Here is a 24,770-nt window from a genome sequence, read left to right as displayed (position 1 = left end):
ATAAAAAGAAAGAGAGAAAAGAGAAAAGAAAAAAGAAAAAAGAGAAAAGAAATAATAATATTATTCATTCTTTTTTTTTTTTTTTTAATTTTATATATATTTTATTGATCAAAATTAATACTTGTTAAATTCTTTTAATTAAAGTTAAACCTTCACGATCATTTCTGAGTATAATATATTTAGGAGATAAAGGTAAATTGTTTTGTAGGTCTTTGTTACTCTTTTGTATCAAAATCTCTTGAAATGTATTTGGAAGATGTTTGAAAATACAAACAATAAAATGACCCAATTGTTCAGTTCGAGTTGTATTCTTTCCATTATCTCCATCCATAACAATACCAGTTAAATTCTTACAATAAAGAGCTAGGTTCTCTACAAGACCTTGGTCGATCGATGTTTGAAGATTGGAGAATTCAACAACTTGTAAATTCTCTAATTTAGGTAGATATTGTAATATCTTTAAATCCAAAGAATCGGTACATAATTTCTTTAGATGAATTGGTTGTTTGATATTCCATAAATCTAAACTTGGATCCAATGATAGTGATTTACAAATAATTTCGAGATCCAATAGATTATTGCGAAGCGTTGGAAGTGGAAATGGACAAGACGCTGTAGAAACAGACATAATAAATTGAATAGAAATGTTTTGGATCACTTGATTTCCAATCATTGCCTCTAATTCGGCACGATGAGTATCTTTCAATTTTAAAGACACCAATGTGGTAGTTTTGTTGATAAAGTTGATAAATGTTTCACTATTGTTTCTAGTGTCTCGTATGTTGGTTATCTTTAGTCCTATGGGTTGAACTAATCGACAAGTTAGACTATTTAAACTTGGGAGGTTAAGAAGCAACTCGAATGGGAAATCTATTGGTTGACGCTGCAAGTTGAGTTTGTTTAAAAGAGGTAGATCCAAAGATAGAACTGACCTATAAACAGATGGTTCAAATTTAAAGATTACAATTGACAAATTCTCAACCGTCGATGAAACCTCTGTGACCAAATCTACAATACCATCCACTTCACCAGATGTACTATAAATGGCAACTTGTTTAATGTTACTTAATAGTGATGACGATGACGTTGAATAAACATTCTTTTGTTTCTTGTTTTGTTGTATAATTGAATTGAATGTCTCTCCCATTTGAGTTGAATGAATATAGACAAGCTTCTGAAGCGACCCAGGTTCTATTTGATTGATGATCAATTGCAACATATCCATTCTTATACTAAATGTTGCTGATGATAAATTTGAGATTATCAACGTTTGTAATTTTGAAAACAATGAATGGCTATCGGTGGCACCATCGCCCACACCATTAGATATAGGCTGAATGAAATCATCTTTAAAGGTGTTATCATCCGATCTAAATGATGAGGTGAATGTCTTGATGTACTTTAAAATACAATAACGATTGTTCATGTGTTGAACAAACTCTCTTGCCAATCCACCTGGGTGCTCCACAGACGATGTACAATCACGAAAGCTAAAGTGATCAGAAAACTCTTGAGACACCCATCTAAACCATCTCCAACACACCATCGACATTGCTATCATCTCTTTGTGAATGAATCCAAAGTATTGTTTATACCATAAAATTTGAATGATCTTTCTTTCAATAAGATGTGGTAATGTCTGAGACATTGTATTTGTTTCCATCTCGCTATAATATTAACAAATGATCAAAGAGGTGGATATATGAATTAAAATTAATTAAAAATCGTGTTTGATTTTTTTTTATTTTTTTGTATTTATCTGGCATACTGGGTCTTTGATTTTGAATGTGTCTGTTTGGATCTAATCTCTTTGATAACAACTCTATGATGGAGAGAACAACACCTGTCTTCCCGATCTGGGGTTGTGCCTCGATCGAGAAACAATATGGGAGCGCACTAGAAAAAATGCGTTCTTCTGTAAAGTGTTCTGTGTGGTTTTTGGTTGGTCGACCATTTTTGTCAAGAAGGCCATGTCTCTTTTTAAAATCAAAGTTGTAATTGAATTCACCGTGTTCTATTCCTTTTACAGAAACATACACATTCGCAGGCTCTTTGTTATGACCTGCACATCTTCCAATATCTTGGACAAACATAGCCTCGTTACCTTCCATTTCTTGAAAATCTCCTTTGTATCGGGCGCGAATATCGTAAGCCACACAAGATTTGGGTATTCTTTCTCCAATACCAACCATTTGATTCACCATAACCAAACAGGGGATATCCTCCAGCTCCTTCAGAGTGATATTTGATTGAGCCCTTAAATAATCCTTGGCCTTTTGAGAAAGTTGATCGATAATGGATTTATGATCCTCGGTCAGGGCAATAACCTCAAATGGCTGGAAGGCGGCACCAAGTTTGTTCGATTCTAAAGAAAAAAAATTAGTTTTTTGGTCTGGCATAGGGTAAAATTCTCATACATACTTTTGCATTGTTCAATTAAGCTAACAATCTCTTTTCTAAGGTCTTTTATCGATTGATTTGCTGGGATCCTAAGTATGACCATCTTGGAATAGGGCGAATCCCAATAGTATGTTCGCTCGAGGGCTATGTCAATGTCTTCGGGTGTCGGAAGAATATGACCAAGCACATCCATGGTGACTTGGGAGTGATGATTGGGATCAAGGTTAAATAAAAACTTGTTGTCCAATTTTGACATCCAACTCTTGATGGCGCCAACATAACTGTTAAAGACCACAGTGGATCTACTTTCGAGTGAGTCTGTATTTCCCATGGCAGTATCGTTGAAGAAATTCAGATCTTCTACGGGAAGGTATGTTGGGGTCGCGAATCTCTGTGGGTGGGACAACTTAAGGGCCGCCCAGTTCAGATTTTTTTCTCCCAAGGCAATGGTCTCGGTGATTACATCGATGGTGGCAGACACGTAAAGAATGACCAAATTTCTGGGATTCAAATCTTTTAAAAATTTGAGAAAACTAATTCGGGCACTGTCCTTACCAGTACCCCAATGAGCTTCGTCTATCACCAATAGACTGAGATGGTCTCCTTTCTTGAGAGTATTGACAAAAGGAATGTCAAAAATCAGCGATTTGGTTCCTAGGATAGCAAGAGTATTCGAATTTAGAACTCTGTCCTCAACATCTTGTCTGAGAGCAATGGGACTCGTACAAAGCTCACGGGAAAGAAAAACAGTCAAGTCGTCTGCTGTCTGTTGTTGGAGAGATTTGAATGAGGGGCCTAGGAACAGGTAGTTGAGTCCTTGTAGGTTGTTGGCTAAGACATTGGCTCGTTGGATTCGCGTCACCATTTCTTGGGCAATGTTGTATTGGGATTTATAAATAATTAACCCAGGTGTTGAAATGTAAACTTTTTTTTTCAGTATCTAACAAATAAAAGCCTTCGTTGTCCATAGCGTCCTCCATTTTAAACTAAAAATATAAATGAAGATAAAGATATGAACGAAATATGATAATAAAAAATTTGAATTTCTTTCTAAATTTTATACAAATACAACATACAATTTAATATATAGGTAGATGAAAATGATAAAGTGTTTAATTGGGCCAAGCAAAAAAAAGCTATGAAAACACAAAAAAAAGCAAAATAAAAAAAACAAATATTGTTTTTTATCGCAGATCGAGGTTGGCTGATCAGCCAACCAAAAAGTTTGTGCTGTTTCATCGATCTATTTCTTACAACACTATGTTTTGAACAGTTTGTTTCAATAATTAAAAGTCAATACATGTATCTTCAATTGTTTTTTTTCAAGTGATTATCATTTATTGACTTTTAACCTTTGTTGCTTCTTCTTGTTGTTTTGCGAGACGTGCATAGTACTTGTCCGATGTTCCGAAAATTTGGTCGAGGTAGGTAAAGGTGGAAGAATAGTTTCCGACAAAGGTCTCGTGATGGAAGTCATGGAAGTGAGCACCTCCCCAGAATGGGATCCATTTGGTTGGAGCCCATGGGAAGTCGTATCCAGAGTGACATTCTACGGTTTGGAAGAGACGGAAGGCCAACCAGACCCACAAGGTAAAGAGATCTCTGGAAAAGATAAATGGACCAAAACAGGTACCGACACCGAGAAGAAGGGTCTCGAGTGGATGGGCATACTCGGCAGAGATACCAAATGGAGCTTGATGGTCGTGATGGATCTTGTGAATGTACTTGTACCACTTGCCGTGATGTAAAAGACGGTGAATGAAATAAAAGTAGAAATCTTCAATCAAGTAGGAACCAATGAGCGTGATGATCAAATAGCCCAGCGATGGAATGGGTGCCTTGGCCTTTAACCCAATCAATTTAATACCTGGGTGGAAAAGAATCATCATTGGTAATTGAACGAAAACATGAGTACCTACAACCTTTAATACACAATTAAGTTGTAATTTGAAATCATTTTCTTTGTTCTATTCAAAAAATTAAATAAAAAAATAAATAACAAGATGTTGGTAAGTAAAATGATTGGAAAAGAGAGTTGGTTGGATCTTGTTGTTTTTGTAAGTACTTACTGGTTGGATCTTATACTTTTTGAAATATGGGATAAAGTCACACAAAAAGAATGGGACGTATGCAAGGAAATAAAAGAATTGATGGGCGAAAAAGGTTCCCCAACTAATTAAATTGTCTTCGTCAAAGTTGTCGACGAAATTGAACCAAACTTGTTCAACCATGCCGGTTGCTACCAATTCAGTTGAATTCATTATGTGTGTGTGTGGAAAAAGATAGATAGATATATATTATTTGTTTTGTTGCCTGTTTTTTTATATTATTATTATTGTTTTTTTAGATGTGTTTTGTGAAGTTTAATAAACTATTGTACAAAAATGATAGATGAATAGAAAAAAGATTACTTTTGGATTTCCTATATTAAATGATACAAAAAAATAAAAGAAATTAACATTAATAATTATATTCAATATTGGTTGATGGGTTGATGGTTTGGAAAGTGAGAGAGATAGAAGAGAGTTGATGATTCTTGTTTAAGTTCATTACAATAAACCAATGGAAATGTAAAGATCAATAGCACAACCCCCTCCTCCTCCTCTTCCTCCCTCTAGAGTTGTTTCACGATTACTTTAAAAAACTAATCGACTTGACTTTGTGAGTGATGTGATGGATGGGGGTGGGGCAAATGGAATGAGTGATCATTGTGGTTACAACAAAAGTAATCGATGTAGGATGTGGAGTGAGTGAGTGAATGAGTCAATCAACAAACATATGTTTCCATCATTGATCGCTCTGTTGAATTTTGTATATGACATGTATGTGTGTGGTGGATGTGATTATATTATTATGTTATATTATAATTACCTTCGTAGTTGATGAGATGAAAGGAGAATTTATTTTCTATTTATTCTTATTATTATTGTACACAAACAAGTAGTAGTTGTTGGTAGTTGTTGTTTTGTCGTAGTTGTTTGTAGGCGTGAACTTAAAGAGAGGGATCTGCAAAGCGTCTTTTTTGTGTGTCGTGATCAAAAAAAAAAAATTATTCAAAAAAAAACAAGAGACCAAAGATTTTTTCTATTTTTATTTTGTTTTGTGTCTTTTGAAGAAAAGACGACGATGATCAGCAGTGGGATGGGGTGGCAATGAGGCGGAAAAGACGACAGCCCCAACATGGCTCATAAAAGCGTCACAATGGATGAATCACAGGTGGTGATCGATTACTCTAAACATCAACACGTTCAGCTGTTGTGTTGTGTTCGTCGTTTTCTTATGTTTATTTTATTTTATTTATTATTTTGGTGTAGCCACAGCAGCTGCAGTGTTGCTATTAGCTATTATGAATCTGTGAAACATCTATGACGTCTTTTAAAAGCGTTTGGACAAGCTGTTGATTACCAAATTTGACAGACAGATCTTGAAGAATGTCTATTTGTACGACCTAAATAAAATATAGATAGATGATATGAGGGTTATTAATTGTAATTGTAATTGTGTGGGTAGGCAAGGTAGGTACATATGATGTTCCCTCCCTCCCTCCTTTTTCCATTTGTCATCATTGTTATGTGGTGTTTGTTTCTTGTTACGAGACTTACATTTAAATTCTTATTACTGGTATCAAATAAATCTTTAATAATGTCAATCTTTAGAGCATTCTTGTTGTTGGAGGCGTTTGATAATTCTTCAGAGGGTGAGGAAAAGAGGTAGGCAAGTAGATGGTGTTTAGCAATCTTGTAGAGTTTGGGTGCCTTGGAGGGTGATGCTTTGCTCTGAATGATTGCATTCTTGTAGATTTGGATCATGTCAAACGATGGTTCGATAGGTTCCAAATAGCATTGGTTGCCAAGTGGAAGATTGTCACTCTCCAAATTGATATATTGTAGTGTTGGGAATAGATCGGACCATATCAAACGACGATAGTTGACTGCATAGTATTGACGCAAAAAAATACATAGATAGGTTGAAAAGATGGGTGAAGAGTTGGACGATGTAACAAACTGGTTGACAAAGTCTGTAAAGAATTGGTAGAATCGGTCTCCAAAGTATTGACCAAAGTCAAACTCGACAATTGTATCATCTTGTTCCCTCTTTTCTGCCCTTAGTCTTGATACCAACACGTTAAATAGAACCTTTAACAAATCTGAAATATTTCTATTCTCCCATGGTTCCTTTTTAACTAAAAATACTTTCATCAATGATTGATAAACATTTACTAAATCAATTGATTGTATATCTAAATAAAATAATAGTAAAGGATGGATTAATGAATTGAAATATTAATTATTATTTTTTTTTTGTTTTGACTTACATTCTGAATTAGAATTATATAAACATTGAATAAATTGAAGTGATGATTCAATTAATGGATGAATGATAGCAATTAAATCATCGTCATCATCGTCATCGTCATCGCCAAATCCATCATCAAAATCACCATGCTTATTCTTTCCAACAATTTCTTGGGAATCTTGATATAAATATTCCAATGGCAGATTATACCAATCATATTTCAATGGTAACAATGATTCATATGTTTCAAATGATATAATAAATGATGCAGGTGTTATTTGGAAACTATCAACATTTAATTGATATCTATTTGAATATTCAATTGCTATAAAAATAAAATAAAAAAGTATTAATATTTATAAATTAATTGATTATCATTTTTTTGTTTTTTTTTTTTGATTTCTTACTATTTGAAGGGAAAAATTTATCTTGATAAAAATCAATCATAATTTTAGATAGAGAAGTTGATTTTGTTGAGCCAATATCAGACAGATAATCTGGATTAAATGTAACTGATCTGAAAAGATTAAATAAAAGAGAATCATCATTTGGTAGGAAACAATGAACCAATGCCATCGAAGCGGAATGATGGAATCTGATAAAAGATGGATCAAACTCTTCATCAAATGAGAGTTCGTTCATTAATACCAAGAGGTGATAGTAGAGATAGGTACGTGATCTATTGCAAGAGATGTAGAGATTATCTCTTTCACCACCACTACCTTCCAATAGAACAAATTGGTTTCTATATTCAGTGGTCGATACGAGTATAGAGTGAAGGTGAGTGAAAAATTCACTCTTGTCAAGATAGAATACCATCTTTGATATCGATCGATTGATTGCAACAGATACTGACAAGTATCTAGCAATAGATAACCACCATTCTGTCAATTCACCATCTTGAGCCAATTGTTGATGATTATTTTCACCGGAATAGGTCAATATTTGTTTCTTCATGTCAGTGTACATTGTAGAAGCAAAGAATGATTGTTGGAATATAGTTGATGATATATTTTCAATAATTTCCATTATACTTCCTTTGTTGCCTGTATTGTTGCCACTTTGGGGATTCATAATATTTGCTTTTACCTTGAAATTAACTTTGGTCATTAATTTTTGTGCAATCATAAAATATGATGTTGTGAAATGTATTGTTGATGAAAATAATCCAATCAATCCTAAAAGATTTTCATTTTTAATATTATTTTCTTTCATTGTATGATACTGATAAAAAATAAAAAAGAAAAGTTAATATAAATATTTGAATATTTTTTTTCAATCTGTTTCTTTTTTTTTTCATTACTTACAATGACACTAATAGTTTGAATTAAAATTAAAGATGAATCAATAAATGAAGATAATTTATCAAATTGTAAGATTGATTTATCAGAATTTGTAGTGTTGATTGAGAATAAGAGGACTGATAAGAGATTATAGATTGAACGTTCCATTGATAGATTTTGGTCGAGTTGACCAAGTACTGATTGATAGGTGGCAGTTGTATCTCCTTGGATGGATGAAATGTTGAATGATAATTGATTGATATAGGTTGAGAAATCATCATTGTATTTTGAAATTCTTTCCAAAACACCTGCAAATATAAATGTAGTGTCCATTCGATATTGAACATGGACACGATAGAATTTGAGACATTCCAAAAGGATGGTTTGGTCAGTTGATGGAGAGAGGAATAGTTGGTTGACCAATGGAATGACATTGTGTTGGGTAGACGATATTTTAAGCATAATTTCACGATCTGATTGACATAATCTTCTAATCAATCGAATAACCTTTGCTTTACATTCCACTATTAATAATGATTGTTCATTATTTACTTCACCACCGGTCAATAAAATAATATTACATAGTGATTCAATGAGATAATGACATTTAAAAAGTTCTTGAGCAATTTCTTCAGAGTGTCTTGAGAAACGAATAAAGATGTTGAGAATGTTACGACAACGATTGATATAGTCTGGTTCGACACTTGGTTTCTTTTCATTGTCTAGGAGGTATCTGAGACGATTCAATACACCCATATCAATGAGACCTGAAACCAAGTCATCTACACACTTTTCATCGTCATCTTTTTCCTCTTCTTCATTGCCAGTTGGATTGATACCATTGATCTTTGGTTTTGGAGTAGGTTTGGGTGGTTTGAGTGAAAGGAATTCTTGTCCTCGATAAGACTTTAGTTCATTCTTTTCATAGAGTTCTTCGTCTTGCAATGGCACACAGAGCGATGCTAGACATGCAACGCAGGCAGCCGACACGGTGGGAATGTTCGAGTCGAGTGTCACACGCAGCAGTCTAGGTAGTTTGGCAAGATAGATTTCTCTGAGTACCAATGCCTTTGGTCCCAAGACACCACGATGAACATTTGCAAAAATATCAGACAAGATACGCAAGGCAGTTGTCTTTTGAGAATGATTTGTACTACGAATGAGGAGTGACAACTCTTGAATAGTGTATCCTGCTTCGGCGGCATCTTGTCCGTGATGATGTAGACCCAAATGAGTTGGGATATCCTCACTATTGACAATGAGTTCACCACGGAATCCAAATCTCCAATTCTTAAAGTTGGCAAGTCCCAACCCATGCTTGGCACGGTCCTTGTCACTTAGCTCCTTCATCCACTTGTTCTCCTCGTTTTCCTTTACCTTTTCAAGTGCCTCTACAAAATCAACCTTTTGGTCTTTTTCTTTTTGTTCCAATTTCTCTTGTTTGATCTGTTGTTGTTGTTTTACTCTAAATTCATTTTCCTTGTGTAAATCATCCATAAACATTTCAATTGGATCTTTTTGTAATTCTCTCTTTAAAGAAGATGATGTCTTTTCCTTTTGATCATCATCCTTATTATTATTATTATTATTATTTTTAGCTTTTCCTCTACTTTTTAACATTTCAATTAATTTTGGATCAAGACTTTTTAAAATGAAATCTTGATTATCTTTAATCTCTTGATCAGACATTGTCTCTAACTTTTTCTTATTTTCGTTATCAATATCACCTGCCAAACTTGTTACTTTATCATCTCCACCTTCATTTGATTCAACATTTTCTTTAAATGGTTTTCTCTAAATTAAATTAAAGTAAGTAAGTAATTCAGTTAGAGAGAGTATGTTCAAGTATATATTTACACTAAATGATTTAACAGAACGATGTAAAGGTTCTGGAAAGGAAGTACCAGTTTTTTTCTTTTTTGGTGGTTCAAAGATGACATCAGAGACATCTCTTTCATAGATCTTTTGAATGACCGATGTAATATGATGATCTTCTTGATCGACAATATCTTCAATATCCTTTTCAACTACATCACCCATCATTTCATCATTTAAATCATCGTCCATATCAAATGTCACTCTTTGACCTTTGAATGGTGATGAACCACCATATTGTTGTGACATTGGTTGATGTTGACCAAGATTACCAAGCATTGAAGGTAATGATTTACCATCTCCACCACCACCAAGTGATATAACATCCTTTTCAATTGGTTCATCAATAATTGGTATCATATTATTTGTTTTGTTTGTTGTTGATCCAAATTTTGATGTTATTCTAGAAGTAGATGAAGTAGTTGTATTCCTAGTACCTGTACTAGTACCTGTACCTGTACTTGTAGTAGGAATAGTTGATTTCTTAACAATAGGTGGAGGAGCAGCTCTAGATACAGCAGCTGATGGTTTCTCTCCACTATTTAAGAACTCTTTTTGTTGTTTGAGTAACTTTTCATCGATATCATCTTTGTATTCATCATCATCATCTATTTGCATTCGATTGTTGTTATTATTATTGTTATTATCATTCTTGTTTAATCTTTGAGTAAATCTTGACATTCAATTGTTGAATTGATTTGTTTATTTATTACTTCTTGAAATAAAGAGAAATAAATGAAATGAAATGAAAGTTCATGAACAGCACTGTAAGATCCCGAAAAGTACTCATAAATAATTAATTCATTTTTTTAATTTTCTATGATCGTTCGTTTAAATTTACATAATGCAAATGATTCGTTTAATTAATATATTATGTTTTGTTGTTTATTGATCCTTTTCCTTTTGTCTAACGAGTTCATCGATTGGAATGTATTTAATCTTATTGGCAGTCTTTTGTTCGGTGACTTCACGATTGGTAACCTTGAAGTGTGGATTTTGGAGGATGAATTCTGTAGTCAATGGACGTTTGGTGATCTTTAAAAGGGTGTGTGTCTTTCTCTTTGAGACTGGTGCACATGGTACGATTTGAACAAAATCACCGACGATGCACTTGTCTTCTGGATCGTCGATCATGTATTTAGTCTTTCTAGTGGTGACACATGAATATTTAGTGGCATCGAAAAAGACGGTTGGTACTTCAACCATCGCTGTTTTAGTATGATGTTTAGAGATAATAGTACCTCTGAGGATCTTTCTACCTCTTCCTAAAATATCCATCACTTTTGATATCATTTTTCGTCGTTGTATAAATATATATATTTGTATGTATGTATGTTCTAATTTGTTGTTCGATTTATAAAGTATAATAATGCATCCATTTGTGTATATATATATCAATTGTTCATTCATTCATTCATTCATTCGTTCATTTAAAAGTAATAAAGTTAGTTTAACTATAGTTATCATTATGAATGAACTATGATTCAGTTTTAGCACGTACACTTTGATGGTTGGTTGGTTGGTTGGTTGTCAGTTATACTATATATTTAGTTGATGATCTATCTATCTATCTACTCTATCTATGTATATACTCTACTAATTTAGATTATGAATATTTACTACAACTACACAAAACGACAAGTACTCTGATACTCATCACAGAGATAGTTGATCAATGAAAAAACATTTTATTTTATTTAATTTTATTTTTCCAAGAGGACGAAAGTCAGGTACTTTGGGGATGTTAGTAACAAGTATACAATACAATATTATGTACATATAGAAATAGAAAGAGATGGCAACCAATGATGACAATGAACCAGATACAACTATACCACAATTTGAAGAAACAACTACAACAACTACAACGACGACAACAAACCAGGATAATGATGACAATGACAATATAGATATACCACCACCTCAACCTCAACAACCTCAACAACCAAACAAACAAGAACAAAAAATGAAACTAGATTTCTTGTATGATATAAAAGTACAGACAAGGGAATACACTAAACTCAAAGACACTGTATATGGTCATATGGAATCTCTACGTAGTGAAGACCAAGTATTGACAGAACTTATAAATGAAAAGAATGCTCTAACTGTAGAGTATCGTCAACATGAACAAGCTCTCAATGATATTGTAAAAGATTTAAATACTGTATGTTTGTAGTAGTTAGTAGTAGTAGTAATAGAACTATAGATTACTTTATTTTCTAATATTAATTAAATTAATTATTTATTTGTTAGGTCGATAAATTAATACAAGATAGAAGAATGGAAAAGGTAAATATACAAAAACAAATAGATGTATTACAAGAGGGACAACTCTCAAAACAAAGACAAAAAGTAAATGAGATGCGAAGTAGTGTTGGATTGGAACCATTGCCATCGATTGAAATTGAACGCGATAAATTACAATCATCATATCTTACAAAAAGATTACATGAAGAGATTCAAAACAAAGCTGCTGCTGCTGCCGCTGCTGCCACCGCATCCTCTTCTTTATCATCTTCATCATCATCTTTACAACCTCCAACCAAAAAAAGACCTGGACGTCCTCCAAAAAATAAACCTCTGCAATAATAGAATGTGTGAATGAATTGGTCAGCTGGTCAAGTTTCATTCATCTGTACAGATAAATAGAATCAATCAATCCTTGGATTAGAAATAGAATAGAATTATTTATAAAGTTTAAGTTTATTTGGGTTTATGTACAACAAATTTCAAAGCAATTAGAGAGATTAAATTAAAACAAGAGGCAATTCCTACAAGGACGATGATATTGACAATCATGTTATCGGTTTTAAGTTGGAGACGTGCAAGGATGTCGTCTCCGTCGAATAGTTGGCATTGGATGTCTCCGGCGGGGAATGGACAGGGATAGTGGTTGTCTCGGAACTCGTTGGACGCCAAGGCACCGTAGCTGTACTGGTAGAGCGACGTGTAGGCAATCCAACGCATATAGAATACAAAGGTGGCGGGATTAATAATGAAACCAGTGGTGATGGCCCAAAAGGTCATGAGCAAGTTGGCCATGAGCGAGGCACCCGCAAACGAACGGAACAATGAAGTGGCCATGAACCCAAGACACGCCGACGTGTACTGTGCTAGGAACAGGATCAGAGCAAAGTAGAAAAAGTGGTCAATCGAGTCGTTTCGCAAACCTGTCATCCAATAGAATATACATGAAAAGATGATAGCCGTAACAATCTCTAGTGGTAGTGTTGCCGCTTTGATAGCCAGCCAGTAAGGTCCAGTATCGTACATACCATCATAATGCTCGCGATCATAAATCAACAACTCTTCAGAGAACTGCAGAATATTTGATATGATGATAAGGTAGGGTTGAAGAATAACGACAATGTAGAAGCATGCCACACGTGATTTAATGCCTTCCAAGTCATCTCCAAGGTCATAAAACATTCCACCACAAATCAACGCGATCAATACTGATTCAACCAGTCGTGCCGATACAACTGATTTGTCACGCACCATATTCTTGACAGCTCTATGATACAATAACCATACCTGCAAAAAAAATGATGTGTTTCTTTTCTCTATTTTAAACTTTGTATCTTTTTGTGGTTGTTGTTCGATAATGCTTGTTCTAGTCCCATCGTCGGCGATTGAGACTGCTGTTGCTGTGGTATTGTTTGGATCAATTTGACCACTATTATAAAAAGGGGATGACCGGAACCCGGAAATCAACTGACCAAGTCGTTCTTTGGAATCGCGCTCAGACTCTTCGGTTTGGTAGTTGATAGTGATGAGATCGAGAAAGTAGTCGGATGGGTTAACATCATAGGGACACTCGTATCCAAGATATGCAAAATGGTTGACGATATGCTTGGTCTGGCCAAAATAGACGACCTTGCCTTTGGAGAGCAACAAGACATAGTCAAAGAGATTGAAAATATCGGACCTAGGTTGATGGATTGTGCAAATGACCGTCTTGTTGTGACGTGACAATGTGAGTAGTGTAGACACTAGATTGTGTGCACTGAAACTGTCCAGCCCACTCGTTGGCTCATCGAGGAAGAGGACACCGGGATTACTAAGCATTTGGATGGCTATAGATACTCTACGAGCCTCACCACCAGATATACCACGACGTCCACCACCACCTATAATACGATTGGCGCAGTCTCGCAGCGCCAACTCGCCAATCATGTCTTCAACAATCTTGAGCTTCTCTTTTTGACTCAGGTGGGATGGTAGACGGAGTAGACCGGCGTATCGAAGTGTTTCACGGACCGTCAAGTTGGGCAACAGCTGGTCACTCTGCATGACGTATCCAACCGACTGCTTTGCCTCACTCGGTGACACTTTATGTCCATTGAAACAAATGTCACCCTCTATGACGAGGTCATCGGAACGACCGGCCAACGTCGACAACAACGTTGTCTTACCCGACCCCGATGTCCCTAGGATCGCCAGAAACGATCCAGCAGGCACACGAATATCATCCAATTCATCGAGTATCTTTGTCTTTTCAAACTTGCCAATGATAGGCAGCGGTATCTTTCCAATTGGCACATTTGCAAACACTGATAACTTTTTAATCTCTACATCAAATGATTTAGTACTATTCCATTCCACTTTTCAAAAAAAAAAGAATAATAGTGTAAGTAGCTAGCTGTGTGTGAGTGTGTTTAAACTAAAGTTATTGGTCGGTAGATCAATCCAATCATACATTGTATATGTTGATGAATCTTTTTATCCTTGTGATGGTGATGGTGGTGGTCATCTTCAATCTGATCATCATTCAGACTATTGTCGACTGTCATTGATTGATTAATTAATTAGTTATCTCTATTGTCTATCTATTTTGTATTTATATATATATATTTATAGTTGTCAAAGCTCCTCCTCTCTTCTCTTTGTCTGTTTGCTACCCTGCATAAATATCATTTTATTTTCGATTTCTTTTTCTGTGATGACAACAACACACTGTTTATTACACACTTCAACGGAATTGAATTGAATTTTATTTAATACATTTGCGTGATCATGGAGGAATAGTATTGTTGAAAAGACTAGTCGACACCTATAGCCAATAGAGTACAAGTTAAAATCTATTTCAATGAGAAAGAGTTAAGCACCTATTCACCTATTCAAGATATTATATATGGAAGTGGACAACATCACTACTACAACAACATCAATACCTAGTTGCACAACTTTCCTCTCTCTCCTCCTGTTGATGCTATGGAATTTGATGATGAGGTGATTTAAAGAGAATGGAATCTAGACGATCTTACCTATTAAATTAAATCATCGTCGGCGTGGTATCGTGACACGATACTGAGATTAGAGAGAAAAGGTTGTAAAAGAAGATAAAATTGAATTTAATTACTAGTACTATCCTTTTCTTTTTTCACATAGTTAGAGTTAATAGATCTATCGGATATCACAATCACAGAAACCACCACAATTCAAGAATTGGTAGCAATTTTAGAAAGGGTAGGAGGAAACAATGATGAGGCTAAAACCATCACTACCAAAGCCATAGATGGTGAATACATTATTGATCACTCTGAAAAGGATATTGTTTCATTGGGTATTAGAGACGGAATAGTCGCCAAGTTAAAAAAGAGATCTATCACACAACCAAGTCAAGAACAAAAAGGTAAGTGCATGCACGTTGTCTCTCTTCTTTCTCACTCTCATGCCTCGTGTCCCCTCTCACTCATTTCCTCCCCTCCCCTCCTCTCAATCATGATCAGCTCGAGATCTCATCTCCACTCGAGGTCTTCCTGTACTACGAGAGAAGAGTGGTTCGTCGTCGTCGTCGTCAACATCATCATCATCCACACACAAAGCTTGCAAGCTCGTCGAGAAGGAAGAATTTGTCAACGTCGCTTATACTGACCAATCGACCAAATCCCCCATCTGGGGGCTTACCAAGCCAGATCAAACTCTGGCGTGGTAATCCGAGTCGGACATTCAGCGTTATGTCCATGCTGTTCTGTCTGAGATCATCGAGACCGCTGGTCTTGGCGCACAACTCGAATGTGTGGATGAGCTTGGAATCACAGGTCAAAGAGCAGACATATGGACTATCGTGTCGGGACTTGGACTTCCAGTCGGAGTTGTTGGGGTCGAGAAGCCAGGACAAGGAGTCATGAAAAACGAGAGGGTACATGGTCAGGTATACGATTACATGGAGGAGAGGCTGCGTACATTCTATGGACAAAAGAACGTATTTGGAATCGTTTCAACTTACAATCAATGGAGGACGAGACATTCATCAAGGCTGTCAAGGATGAGATCAGTCGGTTCGCAAAAGATGGTCTCTTGCACAATGATCTTCACCGTCGACATGTTGGAAAGATATTGATCGAGCCCATAGAGCGTCAGATTAGACTGAGCATCATATTCTTTGATCTTGGCACTGTCGAGAGACTCCCAAAAGCAGATGATGATGCATACAGCTATGCATTCATGATGATGTCTATGAAACTATTTGCAACGCCTCTCCCAGATCAGAGTATGATCAACAAATTTACTTCTGTCCACAATGATGATGACCAAGACTGCAATAAATAAATAAATATTTTGGTGAACCCGGTTGAAAATTATTATTATTTTTTTTTTTTTGAAAATTGACACCAAGTTCATCGTTTTCATTAAATTACTTTTTAGTTATTTATACACAACAATCGATCGAGTGATTGATTCAAGCTACCTCTAGCAACAACAACAACAACAACAACAATATAACTAATAATAGAGAAACGAATGATAAATCAGTTGTAGTAACAACAGATACACAAGATAAAGAGGGATCAAACAAACAAATACAAGAGGGAAAGGGAATCTAGAATCGATTCGCAACGAATATCATTGCGTTAACGTAACATACATACATACCAGTATATCATATATATATATCTAGTCCATCATGTCTCATGAATTAATCAAAGAAGATGATGGACCAAAGAAAATGTAAGATTAATCATCAAAAAGATCTCAAACATATTCTTCTTCTTCTTCTTCTTCCTATTTCTAACATATGTTACTTGGTTGTTTATACTCTTTTGTTTATATAATTAAGTGGTCATATACAATTTGGTATCTTATCACCAGAGGATATGATTAGACTTTCGCATGTACATATTATAAATAGAGAATTGTTTAGTCAAGAAAAGAGAGCACCAATGCCATATGGTTGTTTGGATAACAAGTTGGGTACATCAGACAAGGGTGTCAATTGTCAAACTTGTGGTCTTAGTATCGTCGATTGTGTCGGTCATTTTGGTTACATTGATCTTCAACTACCTGTATTTCATATAGGTTATTTTAAAAATATTACAAATATATTACAAATGATTTGTAAAGTATGTTATATATCAACAAACAATATATATATATTTGTATCTTCCCTCTCTCTCCCTGTACATTTATTAATATATTTTATTTTTTTTTAGAATTGTTCAACAGTATTATTAGATGATGAACCAAAAGCAACATATCTAAGAAAGATGAGAAATAGAAAATTGGATGTTTTACAAAGAAGAGCATTGTTTAAAAAGGTGTATACAGATTGCAGAAAGAAAAAGATATGTCCTAAATGTAATTCTGTCAATGGACCTGTGAAAAAGGTGTCGGCTTTGAAATTGATACACGAGAAATACAAAAAAGAGGAAGAGCATCGTGACTTGATTGAACAGTTTGAAGATGCTCTCAAAGCCAATGCAGAGATGAGGAATCATGTTAAAAAGGCACAGGAGGATCTCAACCCTCTGGTGGTGTTTAACTTGTTTAAACGTATCTCGTATCAAGACACGGAACTGTTAGACATGGACCCAGATGTGGGACGTCCCGAACGTCTCATTTTAACACATTTGTTGGTGCCACCCGTGTCGATCCGTCCATCGGTGCCAATGGACGGTGGCAGTGGCTCGAATGAAGACGATTTGACAATGAAGTTGTCGGAAATCCTACATATCAACGATCACATCAAAACCAACGTCGACCGTCTTGAAATGCAGGCAGTTGTCGAGGATTGGGATTATTTGCAGGCGTCGGTTGCTATTTACATCAATTCCGAGCTGCCTGGTCTGCCACTGCAGATGAAACCACAGAAACCAATTCGTGGCCTATCCCAACGTCTCAAAGGAAAGACAGGACGTTTCCGTGGTAATTTGTCGGGTAAGCGTGTCGATTTCTCTGGTCGTACCGTTATCAGTCCTGATCCCAATCTTAATATCGACGAGGTTGCCATCCCGCAACTGATTGCTGTCACGATGACGTATCCCGAGCGTTGTACATCGTTCAACATCCAACGTCTCCAAAAGTATATTATCAACGGTCCAGACAAACATCCAGGTGCCAATTATATCATCTATCCAGACGGCGAAAAGAAGTGGCTCAAATATGGTAACCGTGAAAAGTTTGCTGCCGAACTCAAGATTGGTGATATTGTGGAGCGTCATTTGATCGATGGTGACGTCATGTTGTTTAATCGTCAGCCATCGCTTCACAAGCTGTCGATTATGTGTCACAAGGCACGTGTCATGCCTTGGCGTACACTACGTTTCAACGAGTGTGTGTGTACACCGTACAATGCCGATTTCGATGGTGATGAAATGAACATTCATTGTCCACAGACGGAAGAAGCACGTGCTGAAGCACTCATTCTGATGGGTGTCACCAACAACCTGATCACACCACGTAACGGAGAACCATTGGTTGCTGCGACACAGGATTTCTTGACGTCGAGTTACTTGATCTCGCGTAGAGATGCGTTTTACGATCGTGCACGATTCACTCAGATGTGTACGCATTTTGCCGATGCCTACGAACACATTGATCTGCCACAACCTACCATTGTCAAGCCTATCGAGTTGTGGACTGGCAAACAGCTGTTTGAAGTTTTACTTCGTCCCTCTGTAAAGTCGCATGTACTCGTCAACTTTGAAACCAACTCGCGTACCTATACCAAGAACACGTATATGTGTCCGCGTGATGGATACGTGTGTTTCCGTAACAGTGAACTTATGTGCGGGTCGATTGACAAGTCGATCATTGGTGGTGGTAACAAAGACTCTTTGTTCCATGTGCTGATGCGTGACTTTACGCCGGCTATTGCTGCCAATGCCATGACGCGTCTGGCCAAGCTGTGTGCTCGGTTCTTGGGAGACCAGGGGTTCTCTATTGGCATTCCCGATGTCAAGCCATCGCCCGACCTCAACGCCAAAAAGGACGCTATCATCAAACGTGCACACGACAAGTGCGATGTCTTCCTCACCGAGTACAAGTCGGGTCGATTGGCAGCCGCGTCTGGTTGCACGGTCGAACAGACACTCGAAGCAAGAATGAACCAGATCCTCTCAGGTATTCGTGACGAGTGTGGTAAGCTTTGTGTGTCGGAGCTCCCTCACTACAACAGTCCGTTGATCATGGCACTCTGTGGCAGTAAGGGTTCCAACATTAATATTGCCCAGATGATTGCCTGTGTCGGCCAGCAGATTGTCAACGGTACGCGTATCCCCAACGGTTTCACGAATCGTACCACCCCGCATTTCCCACATTTCTCGCGTGAACCCAAGGCCAAGGGTTTCGTCGGCAACAGTTTCTACACGGGTATGATCCCAACCGAGTTCTTTTTCCACACAATGGGTGGTAGAGAAGGTCTGGTCGATACAGCCGTCAAGACGGCCGAAACAGGGTACATGCAGCGTCGTCTGATGAAGGCGCTCGAAGATCTGTCCACCCAATACGACTATACGGTGCGTGACTCGACCGGAGGCATCGTCCAGTTTATCTATGGTGATGACGGGCTCGATCCCGCCGGTATGGAGGCCAAGGAGCGTCCAGTCGATTTTATCCGTGCCATGTTGGCCGTCAAGAACCGTCGTCAGTGCCGCGACGAAAAGACACTACGTCCATTTGAAATTAAAAAGTATTTGGAAGGTGTATTGGATGGCAACAAGTTTATACAGTGTACAGAGTACTTCAAGGAGGAGATTAGAACTTACTTTTACGGTAAACCTAAAAAAGGAAACTCTAAAGAAGTGGAAGGATACATTGAAGAGTTGGTTAGATTGCGCAAGTTCCTCCAACTGCCACCAATGCTCGACGAAGATGAAGATATCGAGTCGTGTGGACCCGTCGACACTGAGATGGGTGATGCCACCTCTGCCGGCGACAGCTATGACGCGAGATTTGCATTTAAAGACAAGGAACAGACAGTTGACCAGTTGCACAGAATTACCACAACACAAATGGACCAATTCCTCGATATTTGTTTGGACAAGTACAATCGTGCTAGAATCGAGCCGGGTACAGCTGTAGGAGCTATTGGAGCACAATCAATTGGAGAGCCAGGCACACAAATGACGTTGAAAACTTTCCATTTTGCTGGTGTTGCCAGTATGAACGTCACGCTGGGTGTGCCACGTATCAAGGAGATTATCAATGCTAGCAAGACCATCTCCACCCCTATTATCACGGCCACGCTCAACTGCGACGATGATATTCGTGCTGCTCGTATCGTCACGGGTCGTATCGAAAAGACCACCCTCGGTCAAATATCAGTCTACATCAAGGAGGTGTTCCGGTCGGGTGGTTGTTACCTGTCTGTCAAGATTGACAAGCATTTTATCGACTCTATGCAGATTGAAGTGTCGGCCGAATCGATCAAGGCGTCGATTCTCGGCACCAAGGGCCTCAAACTCAAGCCCGCCAATATCGAAACACTCGGAGAGAAGTTGCGTATCAAGCCACCCGAGCACAACCGTCGTCTCATCCTCTACTCGTTGCAATTCCTCAAAAACAACTTGCCCAACGTCATTGTACACGGTATTCCAACTGTCAATCGTGTCGTTATCAGCAAGCCCAATGAAAAGGAAGACAAGTATCAACTGTTGGTCGAAGGTTACGACCTGCTCAAGGTAATGGCCACCCCTGGTATCAAGGGTACCCACACCTGCTCGAATCACATTATGGAAGTGGAAAAGGTACTTGGTATAGAGGCAGTCCGTTCCATTATCATCTCTGAAATTCAAATGATTATGGTGTCTCATGGTATGTCTATCGATATTCGTCATATCATGTTGATGGCCGATCTCATGTGTTTCAAGGGTGAGATTCTCGGTATCACACGTTTTGGTATCGCCAAGATGAAGGAATCAGTACTCATGTTGGCCTCGTTTGAAAAGACTACAGACCATCTTTTCGATGCCGCTGTCCATCGTCGTCAAGATGATATCGTCGGTGTCTCTGAATGTATTATTATGGGTATCCCTGTCCCTCTTGGTACAGGTCTTTTCAAATTACTCTATACTGCAAAGAAAACAAATCTACCAAGAAAATCTTTATTATTAGGTAATGAACAACAAAAATAAAATAACAAAAATATTTTAAACTATACGTCAATTTTCGTGATGATTCGACTAAACAGGATTGATTTGATTAATGAAATCTAAATTTTATTTGATTTATATATATATAGTATGATATATTGGAGGAAGGGTTGGGAGGGAGGGAGTTTGTTTTAAAGAATTAATTTTTGAGCAAATGATTTAGCAAATTCAAGGGCTTCGTCAATCTTGGCAATATCAGTACCAGCACCTTGGGCAACATCTGGCTTACCACCACCCTTACCACCGAGAGCAGCTGATACCTTGACAACCCAATCATTGGCCTTGAGTCCCTTGGTCTCGGCAGTCGATCCCTTTGGTACAATAGAAATGACACAAATCTTTCCTTTTTCTTCATCCTTTGAAATCAATAATACTGATGTATCTGGACATTTCTTTTGAATTGATTTAATTGAATCTGACATTAAAGTATTACTTAATCCAGCTAAAAAAAAGAAAATTAATAAAATATTAATATATTATTCTATTTTTTCTTTTTTTTTTTTTATATTTTTTTTTTCTTACCATTAATAGTACCAACATAAATTGGTGATTTAGATTCAACCAATTGATTTGAAATTTGATCAACTAAAACTTGAGCTTCCTTGATGAGGTTGGCTTCTTCTTCCTTGTATTGTTTCTTGGCGAGTTCTTGGATGGAGGAGAGGATTTCGACGAGTTCGAATTTCTTGGAGGCAGAGATCTTGCCTTGGTGTTCGTTGAGGAGGGCGGTGAGGGTTGGGATGGCATCCTTGAGCTCCTTGCCAGTGAATTTGGTGGCCTCTTGGAAACGGGCTTGCAACTTTTTGTTATTTTCAAAGACGACGGTGGCGTCGGAACCAGTTACGGCGACGACACGACGAATGCCGGCAGCCAAAGCCTCTTCAGAGGTGATGGCAAAGTATTCGGCATCCTTGGAGTTGTTGATGTGAGTACCACCACAGAATTCAATCGAGTATTGGGTCCATTCTGGGTTGGTTGGGTTGGCGAGGAGCTCGTCGACAGACTTGCCAACAGAGACGACACGGACTGGGTCTGGGTAGACTTCACCAAAGACGGCACGCAAACCGTTGATAGTCTTGGCACGGGCGAGATCGACTTCCTTGCAGCTGACTGGCAATTCCTTGGCGATGAGGTCGTTGACGATTTGGTCAACCTTGATAATCTCTTGACGGGTCATACCACGGTCGTTGGAAAAATCGAAACGGAGCTTGGAGTCATCGACGAGTGAACCACGTTGCTCGACATTGTCACCGAGGACATTACGGAGGGCAAAGTTGATCATATGGGTAGAGGTGTGGTTGGACATGATGGGTGAACGACGGGTGTAGTCGACTGTGAGCTCGACCTTGTCGCCAACCTTGATGGCGGCAGCATCGGCGGTAATGTAACCAATGTGGACGACGTAACCTCCGAAAACCTTGCAGTCACTGACGTTAAAGATGGTGGTTTGGTCGACGACCGAGTTGATGTTTCCGATATCGTAGATTTGACCACCTTGCTCTGGGTAAAAGTTGGTGCTCTCCAACACGATACCATAGACTGTGTTGCGGGTGGTGTCGGTTGACTCGAGGCTGTTGACAAATACCTTGCCGTCGTAGATTGCCTTGACGACGGTTTCAATCTCCTTTTGCTCGTACTTGTGCGAGTCGATGGTTGGCTTGACACCGTCTCCTTGGAGGATCGAGATGGGTTCGGCTTGCATGTTCATCTCGGTCTTTTTCGAACGTTGACGGAGACGACCGCGCTCGGCGTCTTCATCGGCCAACTTTTGGTAGCCGTCCATGTCGAGCTCGAGACCCTTCTCGTCGACCATCAACTTGGTCAAATCGATTGGGAAACCAAACGACGAGTAGAGGTACCAGGCATTGGAGGCTGGGAACACCTTGCTACCCTGTTGCTTGACCTTGTCGACCATACGGTCAAACTCGACGATACCACGATCAAGGGCACGGGCAAACATCTTTTCCTCACGTTCCAAAACCGAGACAATGTGTTGTGGACGGTTACGGAGCTCTGGGAAAAAGTCGCCAAAGTTTTGGACGACAATGTCGACCAACTTGGCAAAGAAGCCAGATGGAGCGTTCAACTTTTGCTTGCCATAACGGACGGCACGACGCAAGATTCTACGCAACACTTGGCCACGTCCCTCGCTCGAGGGCACGGCACCGTCGGCAATCGAAAAGGAGAGCGTACGGATATGATCGGCAATGACACGGTAGGCCATGTCGACTTGTTCGGGGTCGTCCGAGCCGACCTTGCCGCCGTATGGGTGGGGATAGCCAGTGACCTTTTGGATCTCGGCAAAGATTGGCATGAAAATGTCAGTGTCATAGTTGGTGCCGACGTTTTGGATGATCGATGTCAAACGTTCGAGACCCATACCGGTATCGACGTGCTTGTTGGGCAATGGACGCAAGCTCTTGTCAGCCTCGCGATTGTATTGGATAAACACATTGTTCCAAATCTCGATGAGGGTGGGGTCGTCGGCGTTGACGAGGGCAGCAGCGCCTTTACGACCCTCGACCTTGTCAAAGTGAATCTCTGAGCATGGGCCGCACGGTCCAGTATCACCCATCTCCCAAAAGTTCTCCTTCATGCCAAATGGCAATACACGCTCGGCGGGCAAGAACTGAAGCCAGAGGTCGCGGGCCTCAGTATCAGCCTCCAAACCCTTGGCAGCGTCACCACCAAAGTACGAAGCGTAGAGACGCTCCTTGTCGAGCTTGTAGACGACAGTCAACAACTCCCAGGCCCATGTGATGGCCTCCTTTTTAAAGTAGTCTCCAAATGACCAGTTACCCAACATTTCAAAAAAGGTGTGATGGTATGTGTCCTTTCCTACGTCGTCCAAATCGTTGTGTTTGCCTCCAGCTCTAATACACTTTTGTGAGTTGACAGCACGCTTCAACTTGGCTTGCTCGCTACGTGGGTCAGCCTGTCCGAGGAAAATAGGCTTGAATTGATTCATACCGGCATTGGCAAATAGCAATGTTGGATCGTCATGTGGAATCACAGACGATGATGGTACAAATGTATGTTGACATTTCTCCGAAAAGAAATCTATAAATGTCTTTCTAATTTCATTAACACTTGTCATGATTTAGATCTATCTATATATAATATAATATGTAATAATATAATGAATATATTATCTCTCTTTGTTGTTGTTGTATAAAGGGAAATGAATAATAACTATAATGTTGTAATGTAATAATATTGTTTGAATAAAGTATAAAGTGTGTGAGTATGAGTATTTTGTGAGAATATGAAATACAGTCCTGCAAGTCTCTCAAATATGTATCTGTATTTATGAGATGAAATCAAGAATGACAAGAGTGTAATAGTAATAGTATTAAACTACTATTATTTCAAATACTTACTAAAAGAGGAGAAATACTAAACTACACTACAAGAATGATAAAACTTTACACTTCATTTCTAAAGCTTCTTCATCGGTTGGTCTGGAGGATGATGAGTTTAAAAAAAATTCAAAAAAAGGGTGATAACTGTCCTTTTTCGGAACTGCATAGGATGATAT

The 24,770-nt window shown here is 38.2% G+C and overlaps 9 protein-coding genes across 9 annotated transcripts; 3 read left to right on the top strand and 6 right to left on the bottom strand.

Moving 5' to 3' along the window:
* Nucleotides 1–124: 124 nt before the first annotated feature.
* Nucleotides 125–3,265, bottom strand: DFA_04636 (uncharacterized protein; the record flags this gene model as incomplete). The annotated part of the gene is made up of 4 exons (XM_004360302.1): nucleotides 125–1,667; nucleotides 2,038–2,365; nucleotides 2,422–2,913; nucleotides 2,956–3,265. 4 exons carry the CDS (start codon nucleotides 3,263–3,265, stop codon nucleotides 125–127), a joined length of 2,673 nt encoding a protein of 890 aa, XP_004360359.1.
* Nucleotides 3,266–3,381: 116 nt separating this feature from the next.
* Nucleotides 3,382–4,661, bottom strand: DFA_04635 (C-4 methyl sterol oxidase; the record flags this gene model as incomplete). The annotated part of the gene is made up of 3 exons (XM_004360301.1): nucleotides 3,382–3,386; nucleotides 3,746–4,367; nucleotides 4,470–4,661. The coding sequence occupies 3 exons, from the start codon at nucleotides 4,659–4,661 to the stop codon at nucleotides 3,382–3,384; spliced, it is 819 nt and encodes a 272-aa protein (XP_004360358.1).
* Nucleotides 4,662–4,763: 102 nt separating this feature from the next.
* DFA_04634 (uncharacterized protein) lies at nucleotides 4,764–10,535 on the bottom strand (the record flags this gene model as incomplete). Its single annotated transcript, XM_004360300.1, has 8 exons — nucleotides 4,764–4,822; nucleotides 4,961–5,034; nucleotides 5,796–5,848; nucleotides 6,003–6,640; nucleotides 6,716–7,021; nucleotides 7,104–7,920; nucleotides 8,004–9,773; nucleotides 9,837–10,535. 8 exons carry the CDS (start codon nucleotides 10,533–10,535, stop codon nucleotides 4,764–4,766), a joined length of 4,416 nt encoding a protein of 1,471 aa, XP_004360357.1.
* Nucleotides 10,536–10,739: 204 nt separating this feature from the next.
* On the bottom strand, nucleotides 10,740–11,147 carry mrps17 (ribosomal protein S17; the record flags this gene model as incomplete). Its single annotated transcript, XM_004360299.1, has 1 exon — nucleotides 10,740–11,147. One exon carries the CDS (start codon nucleotides 11,145–11,147, stop codon nucleotides 10,740–10,742), a length of 408 nt encoding a protein of 135 aa, XP_004360356.1.
* A 76-nt stretch (nucleotides 11,148–11,223) lies between these two features.
* DFA_04632 (uncharacterized protein) lies at nucleotides 11,224–12,446 on the top strand (the record flags this gene model as incomplete). Its single annotated transcript, XM_004360298.1, has 4 exons — nucleotides 11,224–11,235; nucleotides 11,406–11,438; nucleotides 11,644–12,021; nucleotides 12,111–12,446. 4 exons carry the CDS (start codon nucleotides 11,224–11,226, stop codon nucleotides 12,444–12,446), a joined length of 759 nt encoding a protein of 252 aa, XP_004360355.1.
* A 114-nt stretch (nucleotides 12,447–12,560) lies between these two features.
* On the bottom strand, nucleotides 12,561–14,033 carry DFA_04631 (uncharacterized protein; the record flags this gene model as incomplete). Its single annotated transcript, XM_004360297.1, has 1 exon — nucleotides 12,561–14,033. The coding sequence occupies one exon, from the start codon at nucleotides 14,031–14,033 to the stop codon at nucleotides 12,561–12,563; it is 1,473 nt and encodes a 490-aa protein (XP_004360354.1).
* A 115-nt stretch (nucleotides 14,034–14,148) lies between these two features.
* On the top strand, nucleotides 14,149–15,795 carry DFA_04630 (uncharacterized protein; the record flags this gene model as incomplete). The annotated part of the gene is made up of 3 exons (XM_004360296.1): nucleotides 14,149–14,487; nucleotides 15,249–15,492; nucleotides 15,614–15,795. 3 exons carry the CDS (start codon nucleotides 14,149–14,151, stop codon nucleotides 15,793–15,795), a joined length of 765 nt encoding a protein of 254 aa, XP_004360353.1.
* Nucleotides 15,796–15,917: 122 nt separating this feature from the next.
* On the top strand, nucleotides 15,918–21,214 carry rpc1 (RNA polymerase III; the record flags this gene model as incomplete). Its single annotated transcript, XM_004360295.1, has 4 exons — nucleotides 15,918–16,187; nucleotides 16,762–16,811; nucleotides 16,921–17,203; nucleotides 17,294–21,214. 4 exons carry the CDS (start codon nucleotides 15,918–15,920, stop codon nucleotides 21,212–21,214), a joined length of 4,524 nt encoding a protein of 1,507 aa, XP_004360352.1.
* Nucleotides 21,215–21,363: 149 nt separating this feature from the next.
* Nucleotides 21,364–24,329, bottom strand: alaS (alanyl-tRNA synthetase; the record flags this gene model as incomplete). The annotated part of the gene is made up of 2 exons (XM_004360294.1): nucleotides 21,364–21,674; nucleotides 21,755–24,329. The coding sequence occupies 2 exons, from the start codon at nucleotides 24,327–24,329 to the stop codon at nucleotides 21,364–21,366; spliced, it is 2,886 nt and encodes a 961-aa protein (XP_004360351.1).
* Between the last annotated feature and the right edge of the window lie 441 nt (nucleotides 24,330–24,770).

This window comes from Cavenderia fasciculata, assembly GCF_000203815.1.
Source record: "Cavenderia fasciculata unplaced genomic scaffold Scf_Dfasci-G-o-33e01.r1-3, whole genome shotgun sequence".
NCBI lineage: Eukaryota > Evosea > Eumycetozoa > Acytosteliales > Cavenderiaceae > Cavenderia > Cavenderia fasciculata.
The sequence above is the reverse complement of the archived record's forward strand: the minus strand, read 5'-3'. Positions and strand labels throughout refer to the sequence as shown.